The sequence below is a fragment of the Hippocampus guttulatus genome, chromosome 3 (assembly GCF_054856545.1).
Source record: "Hippocampus guttulatus isolate MCC_2025c chromosome 3, RoL_Hgut_1.0, whole genome shotgun sequence".
Lineage (NCBI taxonomy): Eukaryota > Metazoa > Chordata > Actinopteri > Syngnathiformes > Syngnathidae > Hippocampus > Hippocampus guttulatus.
In genome coordinates this window covers 6223446-6239281 of record NC_141263.1, presented here as the reverse complement: position 1 = coordinate 6239281, position 15836 = coordinate 6223446, and the positions used below count along the sequence as shown (strand labels likewise).

General features: G+C 44.2%; 1 protein-coding gene across 4 annotated transcripts; it reads left to right on the top strand.

Annotated features, from left to right (window-relative positions):
- Positions 1-710: 710 nt before the first annotated feature.
- Positions 711-13171, top strand: bdnf (brain-derived neurotrophic factor). Of its 4 annotated transcripts, none has more exons than XM_086107967.1 (2): positions 711-1013; positions 12157-13171. In XM_086107967.1, the coding sequence occupies exons 1-2, from the start codon at positions 1011-1013 to the stop codon at positions 13000-13002; spliced, it is 849 nt and encodes a 282-aa protein (XP_085964093.1). In that variant the 5' UTR covers positions 711-1010; the 3' UTR covers positions 13003-13171. The 4 variants fall into 4 exon arrangements, with proteins under 4 accessions (XP_085964093.1, XP_085964095.1, XP_085964094.1 ...); XM_086107969.1 differs by lacking the exon at positions 711-1013 and adding an exon at positions 1345-1799; XM_086107968.1 differs by lacking the exon at positions 711-1013 and adding an exon at positions 1831-2109.
- The last annotated feature ends 2665 nt before the right edge of the window (positions 13172-15836 follow it).

Here is a 15836-nt window from a genome sequence, read left to right as displayed (position 1 = left end):
GACGCCTACGGGTTCCAGTATACATAGCTATGCACCACCCATGCAGTGTGATTTCCTGCGAATAGGGTGCCCAAACGACGCTCCCCCCCCCCTCCCCCCAAAAGGAGTCATTTAAACCACATGAATGACAGACACTTTAAGAAAGTTTTGCATGCTGGCATCGACACGGGCGATTCTCACCTCTTACTCATGTTGCTTAGTACATTCGGGGCATGGCTTGCAAGCGCGGCGCCTCGTCACTGCATAACAATCAGACAGCTCGCCGTTGGCACCGCAACTGATGGAATTTTACTCAAAACAGATTTCGCCTTTGAACTTCCCCATAATCTTCATCCAAAGTTATCGTGCCGGGCTTTCAAAGTCTCTGAGTAGAGCTCTTCTGCGGGGGTTTGGGGAAAATTTCGATCATATCTGTGTGAGAGGCAACGTAAGTATGATTTGGCACTGAGCAAGCAACAAGTTCTGCGGGAAGCAAGGGCGCTCCAAATGGAATGTTGGTGTTAATTGTGAAAGCGCAATAGGCCTATACGAATATTTGTCCGACGAGTTTGGGTACGTCTGAGCTCACTGCTCAATTGCGTTCGACAGCTGTAAACCAGCCAAGGAGCCTCCCCAGTCAGGAACCCCCCCCCCCCCCGTCATAAAGTTGCCTGCTTTCTGGGGCTTATTTCAATCACGTAAGAGCCCCTATAATGGCGTTGTCCGGGAGAGCGTGTTGCGTCTGTGTGCAAGCTTTTCTCTGACAAGTCGGTCTTGTTGATTATTTATCTTTTCCCGTAGAGCCGCCAAGGTTTTTTTTTTTTTTTTTTTTTTTTGCCTAAGAGAGTTTAAGCACGGCGATATTGCGAAGGGTTATTAGATTCATAAGTCAGCGAAGTGGTGGGCGATCTACTGAGCACAGCAGAACTTCTCATATGATGACTTCAAACAAGACACATTACCTACCAGCATCTGTTGGAGTGAGTGGATATTAAGACACTTCTATCGCCAGGACAGCGTAGGGGGGAAAAATGGTAAGTAAGCGTTTGGAAAACACGGCTTTCTAAGGGGTAAAATTCTCGTGTTTGCTGTTTTAAAGCTGCATTGCTGCCAGAGCTTGGATGGCTTTCTACTTGTCAAAGTCGCCACAGTGAAGCGAGACTCCGTAGTGTGCTGAAGGCTCATGTTGACAAAGCTGTTGTGGGGGGGGAAAAAAAAGATTGTGTGGCGTTTTGGGGCTTACAGCGAGGCAGGTAAGGCAACCGTGGGATACATGACAATGGGTGTGCGTGCGCTACGAAGACTTCCAGGAGGGTCGTGCTTGCTGCCAGTGAGGGGCTTTATTATACATGCATGTATGTTCTTTTAAAGCAACACGTGCCACTTAACTGAGACACTTGGAGCTCGGGATAAGTAGGTATGCTATATTTTCAAGGCGGATTTAAACAGGGCGACACGACCGGCTTTTTGTTTTGTTTTGTTTTCATTCATAGAAGCCGCTATCTGAATGGAAATGTCCACCCGGCATGTGCTCAAATATTAACACGGTTGGTTTTGCAAGAGAGAGGAAATACACGTGACGACGGCGGCAGCAGCAGCAGAGGGCTTCTTTTTTTTTTTTTTTTTTTTTTTTTTTGTGGGCACTCAACAAAAGTATCTAGATATTTCCGTGGCCCCTCATACCGTAGTTCCCTAGGCTGTGATGCTTTCAGCACATTGGACAGAGACACCGGAGCCGTCCATGGACTAAACGCGCACACGGCGGACGCCAACACTCTTTCCCCCCTTTGCCAAACCTGGGATTGTTTTTCCAACTTTTGGTAAGATTATTCTTAGGGAGCGTGTTGTCTTTTAAACAAGATTTAAGAGGAAAAAAATGCAGACGCGAGAGCGAGGAGTAAGGGGGGGATAAAGAAAAGCGCATGTGCTTTTTGTGGAGCTTTGTCAAAGTTGAAACGTAGGCTGTCTGGTGGTTTTTTTTTCCTTTTTCTTTTTTTTCTTTTTTTTTTTTTTGCGCTGCACATTGTCAGTACCTTTAAGCCCCCCCACATTGCGTTTAAACTTTGGGACATGCAAGCGTTGGTCACGGAGATCTAACCACGCACATTGTGGTTGTCAGCCCGTGTAAAGGTAAGAGCCCAATCCATTGTTTCCATATCACTCTTTTGTTGCTGTCGTCTTTGCGGGCTTTTCTCTAAGAAACTTGGGCTTCTTTAAGCACATCATGCAGCCTTGCACATTCGCCTGCATTGCCGGCATTAGTCACCGAAATAACTCCAGCTGATCAAATATCTGCCTTGTAGCTAACGAGAATGAATGCATCAAGGAAGAATAAAGGCTCGCGTATAAGCAAGCGTACAGTCTTGTGAAACGTCTCTACTGAGACTTCTCCATGATAATGTATTCAAAACGGGCTTTTCTTTTTTTAAGCTTTGGAGTTTCCGAATCTGCCTTGCTGCAAGACAATGTGCGTAATGGTTGCGTTATGCCTAATCATGCTCCCGATGTGGGAACTTAGACGCAGCAGTGATCCAGTCATCATGGATCCATAACCGGAGGACTGATCCTTGGATGTGCGTACAACAATAATGCAGTAGTCGTGATAAGATCTGCGGGAAACAAAAGCTGCCATCTTCCCTTTTTTTTTCTACGTGCTTATTTATCCATGCTTGTGCTGCTACATTCATGTTTTGTCTTGACGTCTGTGGATTCTGTTATCGGTCCAAATATAGCCCTACGCTTTACCCCCTCCTTCTTTCCCCTCGCCCCCCCCCCACCCCTACCCCTCCCGTCATCGCCATCAAATCACTTGTGTTTTTACTACGACCGCTCCACGGTTTCATTCATAAGGTGCTTTTCGCTTCACCTGCTCCCCCTACTACCCCCCTCGCTTTTTGGGGGGTGGCGTGCATGCCACAACCGCAGACTGCACAGGAATAACATTCTAAAAATATATCAATCGTGAACGTGTCCTCTCGTGGAACTTCTTTCAATTGATTGCAAAGAAAATGTGTCTTGTGAAATTATGTTCAATATGGGCGTGGCCCCAGCACTTCACCCACAGATGTGATGTAGAGACAACGTCTTGTGTGGACGCGGTATCACGGATTCACACCCCACCCCTTTCAAAAATAAGGAATTCATATGAGATGACAGATTTATACAATGGTCACTTTTAAATTCCTCATGCTCTCACGAAAATCGCCCAAAAAGCGTTGGATATTGTCAGTTTGCACTCCCCATCTTCACCTCACCCCTCTCTGTCGCGTCTTTTTTTCTCCTCCTACTCCTCCTCTGGTCAAAGATTTAAGATGTTCTGATCCAAGACGTAGCAATTGCGAGGAGAGAAAAGCCCCGACGCCCACATTCGTGTTTTAATCAACACTCATCTTTTACGCAGTATGTGTTCCAATAAATAGTCTGCAAACGAATTTGTCCTCACGTTTGTCTATAATTGTGTTTGAATGGCGGAACTTGTCCGCAGGCGTCCTCGCTCGTTTTATTCGCCGGTCCAACATGCGCCGATCATGTTCTGTTTATGAATGTTTATTTTATACGAGCAGAAAAATTACAATTATTCTAACATTCATAATACAACCCTAATAAATGTCACGTCACAGTAGTCACGTTTCGTTGAAAAAAAATAAATGAAAATGATTACACCGAGCTGTGAGGTGATTTTACAATTACTTAGGGCAACAAATTGTTATGTTTTAAACATTTTTTTGCGATTAGGAAATTAGTATTTTTGCATCTTTTTTGTATGTCTATGATTTAATTTTAGAAAGAAAAATTATAAGCAAAATGCGTGCTTTGCTGGACACATTTATATATATATATATATATATATGGATATATAAATACGTATATATATATATATATATATATATATATATGAATATTTTTTCCCCGACTGAGACGGGGGATTATGATGTGGGTGTGGGCGTGTTGGGTAGAGGAGGAGGGATGAGCGGAGGCGGGTTAGGAGGGGTCTGTGGGGTGGCACGACACACTTTGTATGTATGAAGGTTTTTTTATAGCACTTTTCTGCAATGTACGTCAGCGGATCAGTCCATAAATGGGGCTGCACGCGTGTGTGTGCGGGCGTGCGTCTACGCGCGCACGCGGACGCACGCGTTACCTTGACTGAGAATCTCCTCTCGTTCACTCTCTCTTTCTTTCTCTCTCCTGCTGCAGAGTTGTGGTGGGCGTCAAAAATCACATGAAATTGTTTCGCTTGGTTTTATTCATTGAACGGAAAGGCACCGTTAACGTTTTGTTTTCAATTCAAATATAGCTGGCTTCTGCCTGTTTTGTTGGCCTTTGTCTTATTTCGATCAATTCGTGAGCTTTAAGCGGATTTCTAAAAATCAATTGTTTTTATCTTGTTATATTTATAATTACAACAGCCCCCCCCCCCTTTTTCCCCACCGCATATTGCGTCCTTTCCGGTCCATTTCTTATTCATTAATTATTTAAAAAACCGGTCGGTTCTCTCCTGCACACCATATAAATATGAAATGGGCAATCGATTATTTTAGGCTATAGATGGCGTAAATCTCCACACAGCAGCAGGCGGATGTCACGATATATTTAGAGCAAGGAATAATCATCTTAATCATAATGGCAATGAATGCTCCATTGCCCCGCCACCGCTGCCGCTTTTCGTCATCACCGTCATCACCTTCATCGCCATCACCTTCATCCAATTAACAGGCTTGTTTAAACAAGCTCCTTCAAGGGGGAGGCTGGGATTCGGTCGTTCTTCAACACGAATACAAGTTTTTTTTTAATTATATTTGGAAAAAAAACACACAAATTAAGAGGCATTCGTGTCGGACACTGGGATGTGGATGATTCACGATGCAACGCGCGCGTGCTCGACATCATGCAGTCAAGTCTCCCCACCACATCAATTCTCTCAACTTCATACAATATTTTCATATCACTGTTTCTTTCCTGAGTAGGCGACAGACACCCAGGCAACTTGGAGGCAGAGTTTGTACAGTTGCAATTATATAGGCTTACATATAGATGTCGCATGATTCCATATTTCTATATTGAGCCCACACTGGAATGTTTTGTAGTTGATTTCTTGGCATAATGATGATGCACTTCCATTTAGCAGTGAACGCAAAGGTTATTTGATGGTGAGCTGATATTGGATTTTGTGGGAGTGGGGGGAGGGGGAGGGGGACATATGCCAGCAATGAGATGGCATCTGCCAGCAACGAGATCGACAGACAGAGAGTCTTAATGGATTTCAGGGTGAACTGCAGTCACTGTCATTAAAGCCACAAGGAAGTGCAGTAGTATAAATGACTGTTGCCTCTTGCTCATTATTAAAATCAAGGTACTGTCATCACAGGAGAGATTGCATTACCTCCTCATCCCAGTGTCTCATTTTATTGAAGAACCCGAGTTTATCTGCTTAAAAGGCATCCCAAGTGGTCCGCAGCCCACCCTCAATGTTTGACGTCATCTAACCTTATACAGTGTTTTCTCAGCTCGGCAAGAGGAGGGATGTACTACTTGGATCCAAGAGCCCTCATCTCCTTCTTTTATCTCCAGTGAAAATGACAATTTCTCAAATGTCATTTCCCCCTTGTTATACCCGCATGTTGCGCAGTTCCGGTCTTGCACAAGCAGGCAGGCTGCTGACTGAAGGAAGCCATCGGCAGTGCAGACTGACTGTCTCTCTCTCCATTTGGCAGCAGAAACATAAGCACGTGTCTCTTCTCTGTGCTGCACAAACAGGGGCGACGTTAAGCAAGAGAGAAGTGTAAATGCAAATCACATGTTTGTAACATGGCTCGATTAAAACCTGAGCCATGCACACCCCCTGCCCCCCTAGCCCCCAAAACAAAAGATGTTCATCCATACGCCCCAGACAGTTTGAAGTCATTGTTCCTGAGAAATCTTAAACCTGCAGAAATCGAACACCACAGTGTGGATGAAATAGTGGCTTGGTTTTCAGAAGGACTCCAGGTTGCTTTAACACAGGCCTCAAACATCCCTCTGAGCATGGAGCTCTCTCTGTGGTGCGTCCATTTATCACGCGTTATTTTGAATTCATTCAGAAAACTAGTCCCTTAAGCCTCTGGCGCTACTTGCAAGCCAAAAGACTCCACTTGCTACACCGCCTTCAGTTTTGCTGCATTTGCACAAATGAGAGTCTGTGCTGTTGTTTTTGCTTCTAATGAGATGCCAAGTGATTTATTTATGAATTACTTCTTTGGAACATTGTGGGGGTTTTTTTGTCCTCGCTGGAGTCAAGTCCCTCAGTGATTGCTGGTGCAAGTCTTTGTCATCCAGAGTTTACCCTCACCTGTGGGCCTCCTGGGAGGGCTAAATCTATCTTTGCATGTCCTCTGATGTGTTGGAGGTGGGGCTGACTCATTAGGCAGGTTTGAGCATCCACTCCTATATTGCTGCATGCCAAATAGGAGCTCCCCTGCACACAAACCAATGCAGGGAAGAATTGTGCTGGTCACAGAGCAAACAAATCACTATCAATCTTTGCACTGGACCAGTCACAACCTATAATGAGATGCAGTTTCCCCATTAGAACTATCCATCAGTTTGAAAATGTTCAACATCCACTTAAAGGCTTGACCTGCTCAAGACATTCTAAAAGTGAGCTGGCTTTGTTGATGTACTGTCCAGTTCTTGTGGAGATGTAATACTTTTTAAAAAGCAGGGCTGGTCTTTCACTAAGTTCACATTTTTATTAGCCTCCAGTGCCTGGTGGCACATTCCTAATCTTTGATTCGGATTCTAACTGGAGATGCAGTGGGGCGAAAACATATTTTTTTTAATGCCCACGCAAATATGACGACGGATGGTGTTGCTCATGAATAAATGGATAAACGCAGGCTATACGTTGATGATCACACAGTCTCCTTCGTTGGGTCACGACTTGCACGCTGACGCGCAGCTCTCAGAAATATGCCACCGTGTTTGGTGGGTAAAACAACGGAAGAAAGGAGGATTCGCGTGTGCGTGTGTGCTCTATATAAACTATAGAAAATATATACATAGTCAGACATAATGGCGTGGGTGTGGTGTGCACGGAATGCGCGCGAACAAAAAAAAAGACAAGATGCGCAGTGAGGGCGCACTAATAGTTCCGCCTCGGGGCTGTTTCAACGCGAGTCGGAGGCGAGCAGTGAGCCAGCCAGCCGCCGGTCACATGTTGCAGCGTCATCATCGTGTAGTAAAGTTGGTCGACTTCCACGCAGGCTCCCCATTCCAAGCTCCAAGCCTCTCTTGTCTTGTCTTCATCCCGACACTGGTTTGCTCCTCCTCCTTCTCCTACTCCTCCTCCTCGTCCACCTCCCCCTCCTCTTCCTCAGCTGCTGCTGCTGCTGCGGCGGCATGCAGGCGACAACTCGGCTTTTACACACCATCTCCACCGGAGCCGTCCAGCCATGGGAGTGCATGACCTCACCCATGCAATTTCCACCATCAATAATTTAATGTATTTGCTCCAAACCTGAAGAGTTATCCTGAAGCTTGTCAGGAGGGCACGGAGAGGAAAAGTATCGCTAAAGTCTAAATTACTCAAGGAGTTGGCCAGGGCAGCCCAGATGACACTGTCCTGTTGAATGGTCTGTTTTACGACTGGGCAGCACAAGGTATGTTTCTCTCGCAACTTCTTTGTAGTTTTGTTGGATGTTGCCGCTCCACACATATATGCACATGTATTAAATAGAATTTAAAAAGTTGGTAGCTTGTGTGTTGTGGGGTCTAAAATAGCCCCCATCAAGTCTGGTTATCCTGTGGACAGGCAGCGCCGCGGCCCCAGAGGGGGTATGTTTAATCTTATCCTGCTGTTCATTAATTTAAAAAAAAAAACGGATTTATTATGTTTGATTGGGTTTTCAAAGGAATGCCCACTTGTGTCATCTAACACAAAAGTAAGACGCGTGTTTCATCACTGTAAGCATTGGGTTGGTTATTCATCTTGTGTGGTAACAATTCTGAGCCCTTCTCTTTTAAAAACAATCGCATTCGAACACCTTATACACTGCAAGTACTGTACAAGTTTTTTTAGGAGGATCAGAGACGTTAGCCTTTCCCCCAACAAGTTAGTTTGTACTCATTCATGTAAAAAAGGACAATAACAAACAAGTTTGGGAGTGTGTGTGTGTGTGTGTGGGGGGGGGGGGGCTTTGATGGACTCATCACTCATTAAGACTATGGGAAACCCGAGACCAAAGCTACACCGGCCACTTTGGTTCACTTCTTGGTGTTGTGTTTGCATTGGGTGTCTTCAAATTACTGACGGACCTATCTATCTATCTATCTAGCTGGCAGAGGCGGGAGATGGGGTAAACTTTAAACATGCCAATATTTTACGGTCTCGGGCGCCATCTAGTGTACAAATTGTAAACTGCAGTGCCCTAATTTCAAAATTGGTGCGGCAATCTCCTTGTGATCTGGTGATTTCGAACACTTTGGATCTACTTGGAAGCAGGTTTGACATTGGTTCGCATATGACAGCTTTTTTTTCTCGCTGAAGATGGCGTTGGTTGCTCTGAATCAATGCCGCCTTGCTGCATGTTGTGTGGGAGGGAAGCAATTGCTTTGGACAGCACAGCTCAGACAGCAGCTGTTTGAATGCTTGGCTTCAATGTGGCAATGGATGAGAGTTGGCTCTGAGGCCAGGTGTAATCCCCTGTTGGTGCTCATGCGGTATATTGCTAAATATGCTGTGAAATGGTGTCAGATTAAAAACAGATCTTCAGGCAGCAATCTTCCATGTGTGTCAGCCATTACTATTGACAGCTTGATTTGCTTTTTACTGCGCTGTATTATGGAACACAGGGGGTGTCCTAAATCCAATATTATGTGTGCTTTTTAGTTTCCACTGTTATTATAGCTGAACATTTTGCATTGAATGCTGTGTGCGTTGGACGTGACCAAACATGCTGCTTGGTAAACACTTCCACTGGGCAGGGTTGTTGAGGAATTGAACAAAGTGCAAAACACAAGCAATGCATGACAGATAACAAATGTTGCTGCACAGTCCAATCCAATGTTTATACCTCATAGTGAAGTTTTCCGATGGGGCAAGATGATGCCGATGCCATAAAGTATTTTCAAGGCACATTAGCGCCCGGTTAATAATCACAAGGAAGGCTACTCCTTTCATGTGCTTTAGAAACTTTTCATCATCTGTCATATGAGGTATTTAGCACCATAATCCCCACCTGGCGCAAAGAATAAATGTGAGACTAAGTTACATATGGCAGCCTTACAGGCCGTGCCCTCAAAGGAGACCAACAGGTGGTCATTTGGTGCGTGAGGACGTCCAAAAGGCCACCCGCTCACCTGCTCGTATTGTTCTGTGTGCTTCATGCTCGAGGTGTGTCACCGCGGATAAAAGCATGTTTGAGCAGTGGTTATTGAGGCCTTTGTGTCCCTCCACTCTATGTCATCTGTCTGGATGGAGGGATGGGCGAATGGAAGGAAATGATGCCTTCTCGTAGCGCGTGATGCCTGAGACTTGATGACTGGACACTAATCAATATCCTTGAATCAAGGTACATCAAACAAAAATCAAAATAAGGAGATCCTTCCTTGCTTGACTTGTTCGCGTTCATCGTGTTTAACACACAAAGAAAACTGCGAAAATCCCGCAGTGCACGTAACATCTTCCTTCGCCGCTTGTATAATTCTCAGCCAGTCCCACAGCAATTAAATGATTCATTGGCTTTATTGCATTTTAACAGGATGTTGATTGAGAACATAAGCCATATTGATCGTCCTGATGGAAACAGGAAATCACAGAGATATAAATACAATCATTTGTTGTTCCCGGTGTGAGGATACCGGGGGGAATTGCATGCAATTGCATGCTGTTGAGTGGCATTACCCCCAGCAACCTCCTCCTCTCCATTCCCTTCCCTGTGGAGACCTGGAAGAGACGTCATCTGTGGTTGTTATGCTGCGAAATGACGCTGCCACTCTCTCCACCCCCTGCTGCTGCAATATTACCCCTGTGGTCGGTTACGGAAGATGCAGCACTTTGTCTGCACCATTTCCAGCATGAAGTTTGACGCCTAACAGTAATCAGCCCTCTCCCTTCATTTCCTTGACGTGGAAGTGGAACCATTTGTGTGCAGTGCTGATAATAATATCAGCCTAAATGCATCCTACACGTAAAGCTCGTGACTGGCATCCATCCCGTAAACCGACATGATTTTCTGTGCTGGGAAGGCCCACGTACCGCTCCTGATACGAATCCAAACAAGAACGAGGGGTTAATCTGTATGGTTTAGCATATAATTACATTTCACGAGTATGGATTTGCTCTTGATGCCATTCTTTGCCCTTATTGTTGTTTTAATTGGCAGGGGGGCTGGAGAGAAATAACCCCAATCTCTTCATAAACCGGCCCCTCCCTGTACATCCTCGTTGGAGCAAACACCCATTGTGGAGGAGCGCATCCCTGAGCTTGGGGAATGAGTGGCTCATTAAGAAGAAGGATGTGATATTCTGAGTAGACTGGGAGACTCCCAGCACAGCTATTTTTAGAGCAGATATCTCTATGGCAGTCACCCATGTTGTTTAATTGCAGCCCCAGACACCAATTAAGAAGGAAACAAATGCGTTTAAGGCGGGGTTTGCTCGTTCTTGACGAAAAAGGTCCTTGTGTCCACTCTGAGAGGAGGCCCGGGTGTGTTTGTCCTTGTTCTTTACATTCTCCTCAGTAACGTTGCGACATGCACAGTGCACTCACAGCAAGGGTCAGTGTGTTTGTTGGTTTGCTCATTTGGAATGCTAATTATTGGCTACCCTGTTGTTTCTGTCTTCTTAAAAGTGTCAGGATTTTTCTGTACTCAGATCATTTGGCGTGTGCAGAGTGTTGGAGTGACACCTAGCAGGGTTTAATCATGTCAGTGTAAAGATTGGCACCTTCCAGGGTAGCGAAGATGATGCAGTTTTGAATCATTCATGTCCTGCTGGGTTCAGCCTGGAGAGTTCTGGAGTCATCCACCTGCTCTCAGCACAGTTCTCCTCACTTATGATCAGATTTTTCTTTTTAGAGTTGGCCAAACGCATCGCTCCGGAGTCTTCGGTGTGTCCGTGTTGGATGACCCGTCAACAAACATGCAAAAGGAACAAAGCCGTACTCTCTTACATCAACACGTGATCATTAATATGACGTTAGTCCATAACGAACATAATCCCTGGTTCAGTAGTGTTGGTTTAGACACAAAACACACTCAACAATTGTGTTTGTTGAGCGTAAGCAGGTTCAACTGCTGACAAAAGTGTGTGTGTGTGTATTGGGGGGGGGGGGGCACAAGGACTGTATAAACATCATTGAAGTGTGGGGCAGTCTGGATCCTTGGCAGCATGTGCCCTGACAATAACAGGGTAGTTGTGATGCCACACTCCAATGCAAAAGCCAGCGATTTTTTTTTTTTACATCTTAGCAACACACATCATCTTACACAGAGGATGACAAGATGATGGGGCCATACCTGTTTTTGCTTCTGGTGCCGGGGGAACACTTCCATCATGAGTCAAACATCTTCAAGGAAAAATAAATCCTCTTGCAAAAATGCCATCATTTTGGTTTGTCGGGCCCTATTTTACTTCCTAGGCTACTTTGTGGTTCCTGAAACAAGACGCCAGACAGCCTCTGAATTTGCAACTAAATTGAATGGGTTTGTGACTTGCCAATACACCACACCTTCAGAAACATGCACGTGCAGTTTTGGGGTAATCCTGATCACAAACAAAGCAACAGGTGTTTAACGTGCTATTTTTCGCTAAAAGGTAAAACAAAGCCTGCTTCCACCTGTGATTGCCTCAGAGGGTTCTAAAGTACAAATACAACACACAAAGAGCTTATCTGCAGTCACTCGCAGTCTTTGAAATAACGGGGCTCTGTGATGTTGAGCCCACTTTAGTGAGTTATTGCCAACAAATCAAAGCCAAGCCTCACATATGAAAAGATGATCCCAGTTTAGAATTATTAGGAAGCCACTGACAGAACAACGGCGATGTCAGTGCGATTCCAAACATTTTATGAACCTACAACTATCTGGGGAGGCTTGCGTGCTGCATTGTGACTCACAACGATGAGCTAACTTCATTCCAAATGCTCTCCACTAACGAGCCGCGTATCCCCTTCCCTCCTCTTTTTCTTTCTCCCTCCAGTTCCACCAGGTTAGAAGAGTGATGACCATCCTGTTCCTTACTATGGTTATTTCATACTTCAGTTGCATGAGAGCTGCGCCCCTGAGAGACGCCCCAGGCATGCAGGGCCATCGGACGGAAGGCTACTTGGGCGCCGCCGCCGCCGCTGCCGCCACGGTCGCGAGAGGCCGGGGGACTCCACAGAGCGGTGGCGGGCCAGGCCAGCGTGGGATGCCTTCGCTCACAGACACCTTTGAGCAGGTGATAGAGGAGCTGCTGGAAGTGGATGGGCAGGCAGAGGCAGCACAGATGGGACAGGGGGCAGATCAGAGCCAGGGAGGCGGGGGTCTGGCTTCAGCCGTGGCCACAGAACGCAAGGATGTCGACATGTACGACTCGCGGGTTATGATCAGCAACCAAGTGCCTTTGGAGCCGCCCTTTCTCTTTCTCCTGGAGGAATACAAAAACTATCTGGATGCTGCTAATATGTCCATGAGAGTGCGACGACACTCTGACCCCTCGCGACGTGGAGAGCTCAGCGTTTGTGACAGTATTAGCCAGTGGGTGACGGCGGTGGATAAAAAGACGGCAATCGACATGTCGGGGCAGACGGTTACCGTCATGGAAAAGGTTCCTGTCCCCAATGGCCAACTGAAGCAATACTTTTACGAGACCAAATGCAACCCCATGGGGTACACAAAGGACGGCTGCAGAGGAATAGACAAGCGGCACTATAACTCCCAATGCAGGACAACCCAGTCCTACGTGCGAGCTCTCACCATGGATAACAAAAAGAAGATTGGCTGGAGGTTTATAAGGATAGACACTTCCTGTGTATGCACACTGACCATTAAAAGAGGGAGATAGTGTATAAAATGTATAGATTTTATTGAAGAGTTTAAAAAAGAGAATACAGAGAAAATATCTATTTGTATATATACATAACAGGGTAAATTATTCCGTCAAATGAACATTTTATGGACTGCATGTAAAAAAAAAAGTATGAAGTTTATACAGTAAAAGTGATATAACAGTCTATTTATTGAACATATTCATGACCTTGTAAACGATTAAAAAAAATCTGATCAGTCATTTGCTCCCACTTTAAATTACTATATCACATTCCTCAAGACATTGTGATTTGTTTATGTTGCCAAGATTTACAAAATGAAGTGGAAAAAAAAACAGGCAAGGAATGAAAGGACAATTCCATCTTCAAAAGCTTGCATGCTGCTTCAATTGTGAATTGAGAAATTCTCCACTTACAAAAAAATGGTAAGAGGCTGACCAAAAAAACGTTCCGTTTACATACTCGGTGGAAAACAACTTTCCTCTCAAGTAATTTATCTGTTTACTGTTCTAAACTTCTCAAGGTATAATGTTGGGATTACATACTATGTCAAGGTGCTGTTGTCAAAGCTTTGCTGTTTATTTTTTTATTCCCACCAGAGAAAGATATATATTAGGAAAAAAATTATATATATATATATATATATATATATATATATATATATATATATGAGAGACATGTTTCTGGGTTAATATTATTCATTTTGTATGTTGTGAAGTTGTTTGCAATATTAAACTGAAATATTTGAAGAAATAAAAATGACTATAGGCAACTGAAAAACAAAACCAATGTTGGTAAAGTTTCAACCCTCCACTTTTAGTTATTTGCACAGATCCCGAAGCACATAAAACGCATCAATCAGTCGGTAAATTGACCAAAACATCACGAAACAAACAAAGGTTATTATATTGTACTTTGCGTGCAGTATTTCAAATGCGGACTCACGACGCACACAAGTGTACTGATGAAGCAGGTCAGGATCAGAAGGGTGCTCGCAGCTTTGGGGTTTCGTCAGTGTTTGACAAAGGGAAATGGGTGGAATACAAAACAGCGCTGCCACGCTCCTTCAAAAAGATTTCACAGGCGCAGTCTTTTCTGTCACTCGAGCTACACCGTAATCGCACAATCAGAGAAATACAGTCATCCTTACTTTCACGAGAAAAAGTGTCTGCGCCTTCAAGTTTCGACTTGTGGAAGTAAGCTCTGGGTGCTCTTGACACATACTTGAGGGCTTCACCCACCCATACATCTATGCTCATTAAAACCAACAGTTTCATGTGAGTGAATCCCATCGTGATGTCTTCAACAAAAGATCAGTCGTCGGTGCATTCATTGAGTTGTACAATCACAAAGATATCTGAGGGAAACCGACTTGTCTGCTTTCTGGGGTGAAAGGTTGACACGGCTTCATTCCCTTCAACAGCTACTGAAACACTGTTTTCTTTCACCTCTTTTCACCGACTAACATTGCTCACAATTTAGACAAAGGGATTCTTGTACATGACGCATAAACGACCCAATTTATGTTAGGTCATTTGTTTGTGTTCAATGTCGCACTCGGACATCAATTTGCTTCACCAAAACCTGTTTGAATTCAAGTCAGTTCCTGAAGAAGAGTGGAACTTGCCCTTTGAAATTTGGGAAGCCGCTGAAGAAAACTCCATGACCATAGAACTGATGTTTACTCCTCTCTCCACGGTAAGAATTTACGGCGATTTCCTTTCAGACGCCAAATGTGAGGAAGGAATCACACTGCCGCTCAAAAAGGGATTACCAGTTCATGGACATGATTGTCAATCTTTTTCATTAATTTCCAACAACAGGTACAGTCATCGTAACGACATTCTCTTAATTATATTGCTGCAACAGAAATTTAACAGCTGTTCAAAGTGACCCGTGAAGAGATATCAGTGAATGTAATCACTATACAGTACAATGCAAAACTAATGATTCAAATCCCTGAGAGACACTACAGATTCGTCAGCTAAAGCCATGAAAGCGTCAGATCTCCCTCCCACAGACAGGATGTGGTCCAATAATCCCTTGAACAAAAGCACCAAGAGGCTCAGCACAGCTTTTAAATGAAATGAATGAATCCATCAAAACTTACCAAGATAGTTTTCTGATTAATTATAGTGAGGTGGGGAAGAAATGGTTCACGTTTAAGTCAAACAGACCAAGACATAAAAACAATTAAAAAAAAAACCTTATAATCCAGCACGTAATTTAAGGGGGAGCCATTCCCATTTTGAGGACTGAGCTCAATACCGTCCTATATGATTAGTATATTAGATGGCGCTAGGGAGCTACCCCACCACTCAAGAAGAACACGCGAGAAAAATGAAATAAAAACAATTAGAAAATTATTAATATAGAATAATTTCAGATTTTGGGTATGAGGTGTGAAAATCTTTACCCATATACTCTCATTAAAAGTTGTACCTGCACAGTGTCTCCAATACAAGTGATAGGAACACTTAGGGCTGTCACACTCCTCAACACAAACTGCATACAGTAACAATTTACACTATCCATGGCAAGTGTCTTGAAAAAGATCTGTTGTTGACCTCGCTACTCCCACAAACGGTGAAATCACCCAACTTCTAGAAGAGAAGTTTGTGCAAAGCCAGGGAAAGTCGATAACAAATGGTGAGAATTCACAATAATTCAGCATCAACAAAAAATCGATTCAATTGATTCTTTAGAGACTTAAAGTTGCTCAAAGGCAAATGAAAGATTAGTATTCTTTACAACCTAAAGTTGGTAAAAAGGAAAAATTATTCACTTTCCGGAGCATCTGCTGAATAAAGTTTTTGTTGGTGCTGAGTTCCAGTGCAGCCCTGCAGAGACC

Bases quoted from the DNA above. Each gene is read 5' to 3' on its own strand.
- bdnf (XM_086107966.1), top strand. From the start codon at position 7,587: ATGGTCTGTTTTACGACTGGGCAGCACAAG. The intron at 7,617-12,156 runs GTATGTTTCTCT...TTCTCCCTCCAG, and splicing joins TTACGACTGGGCAGCACAAG to TTCCACCAGGTTAGAAGAGT.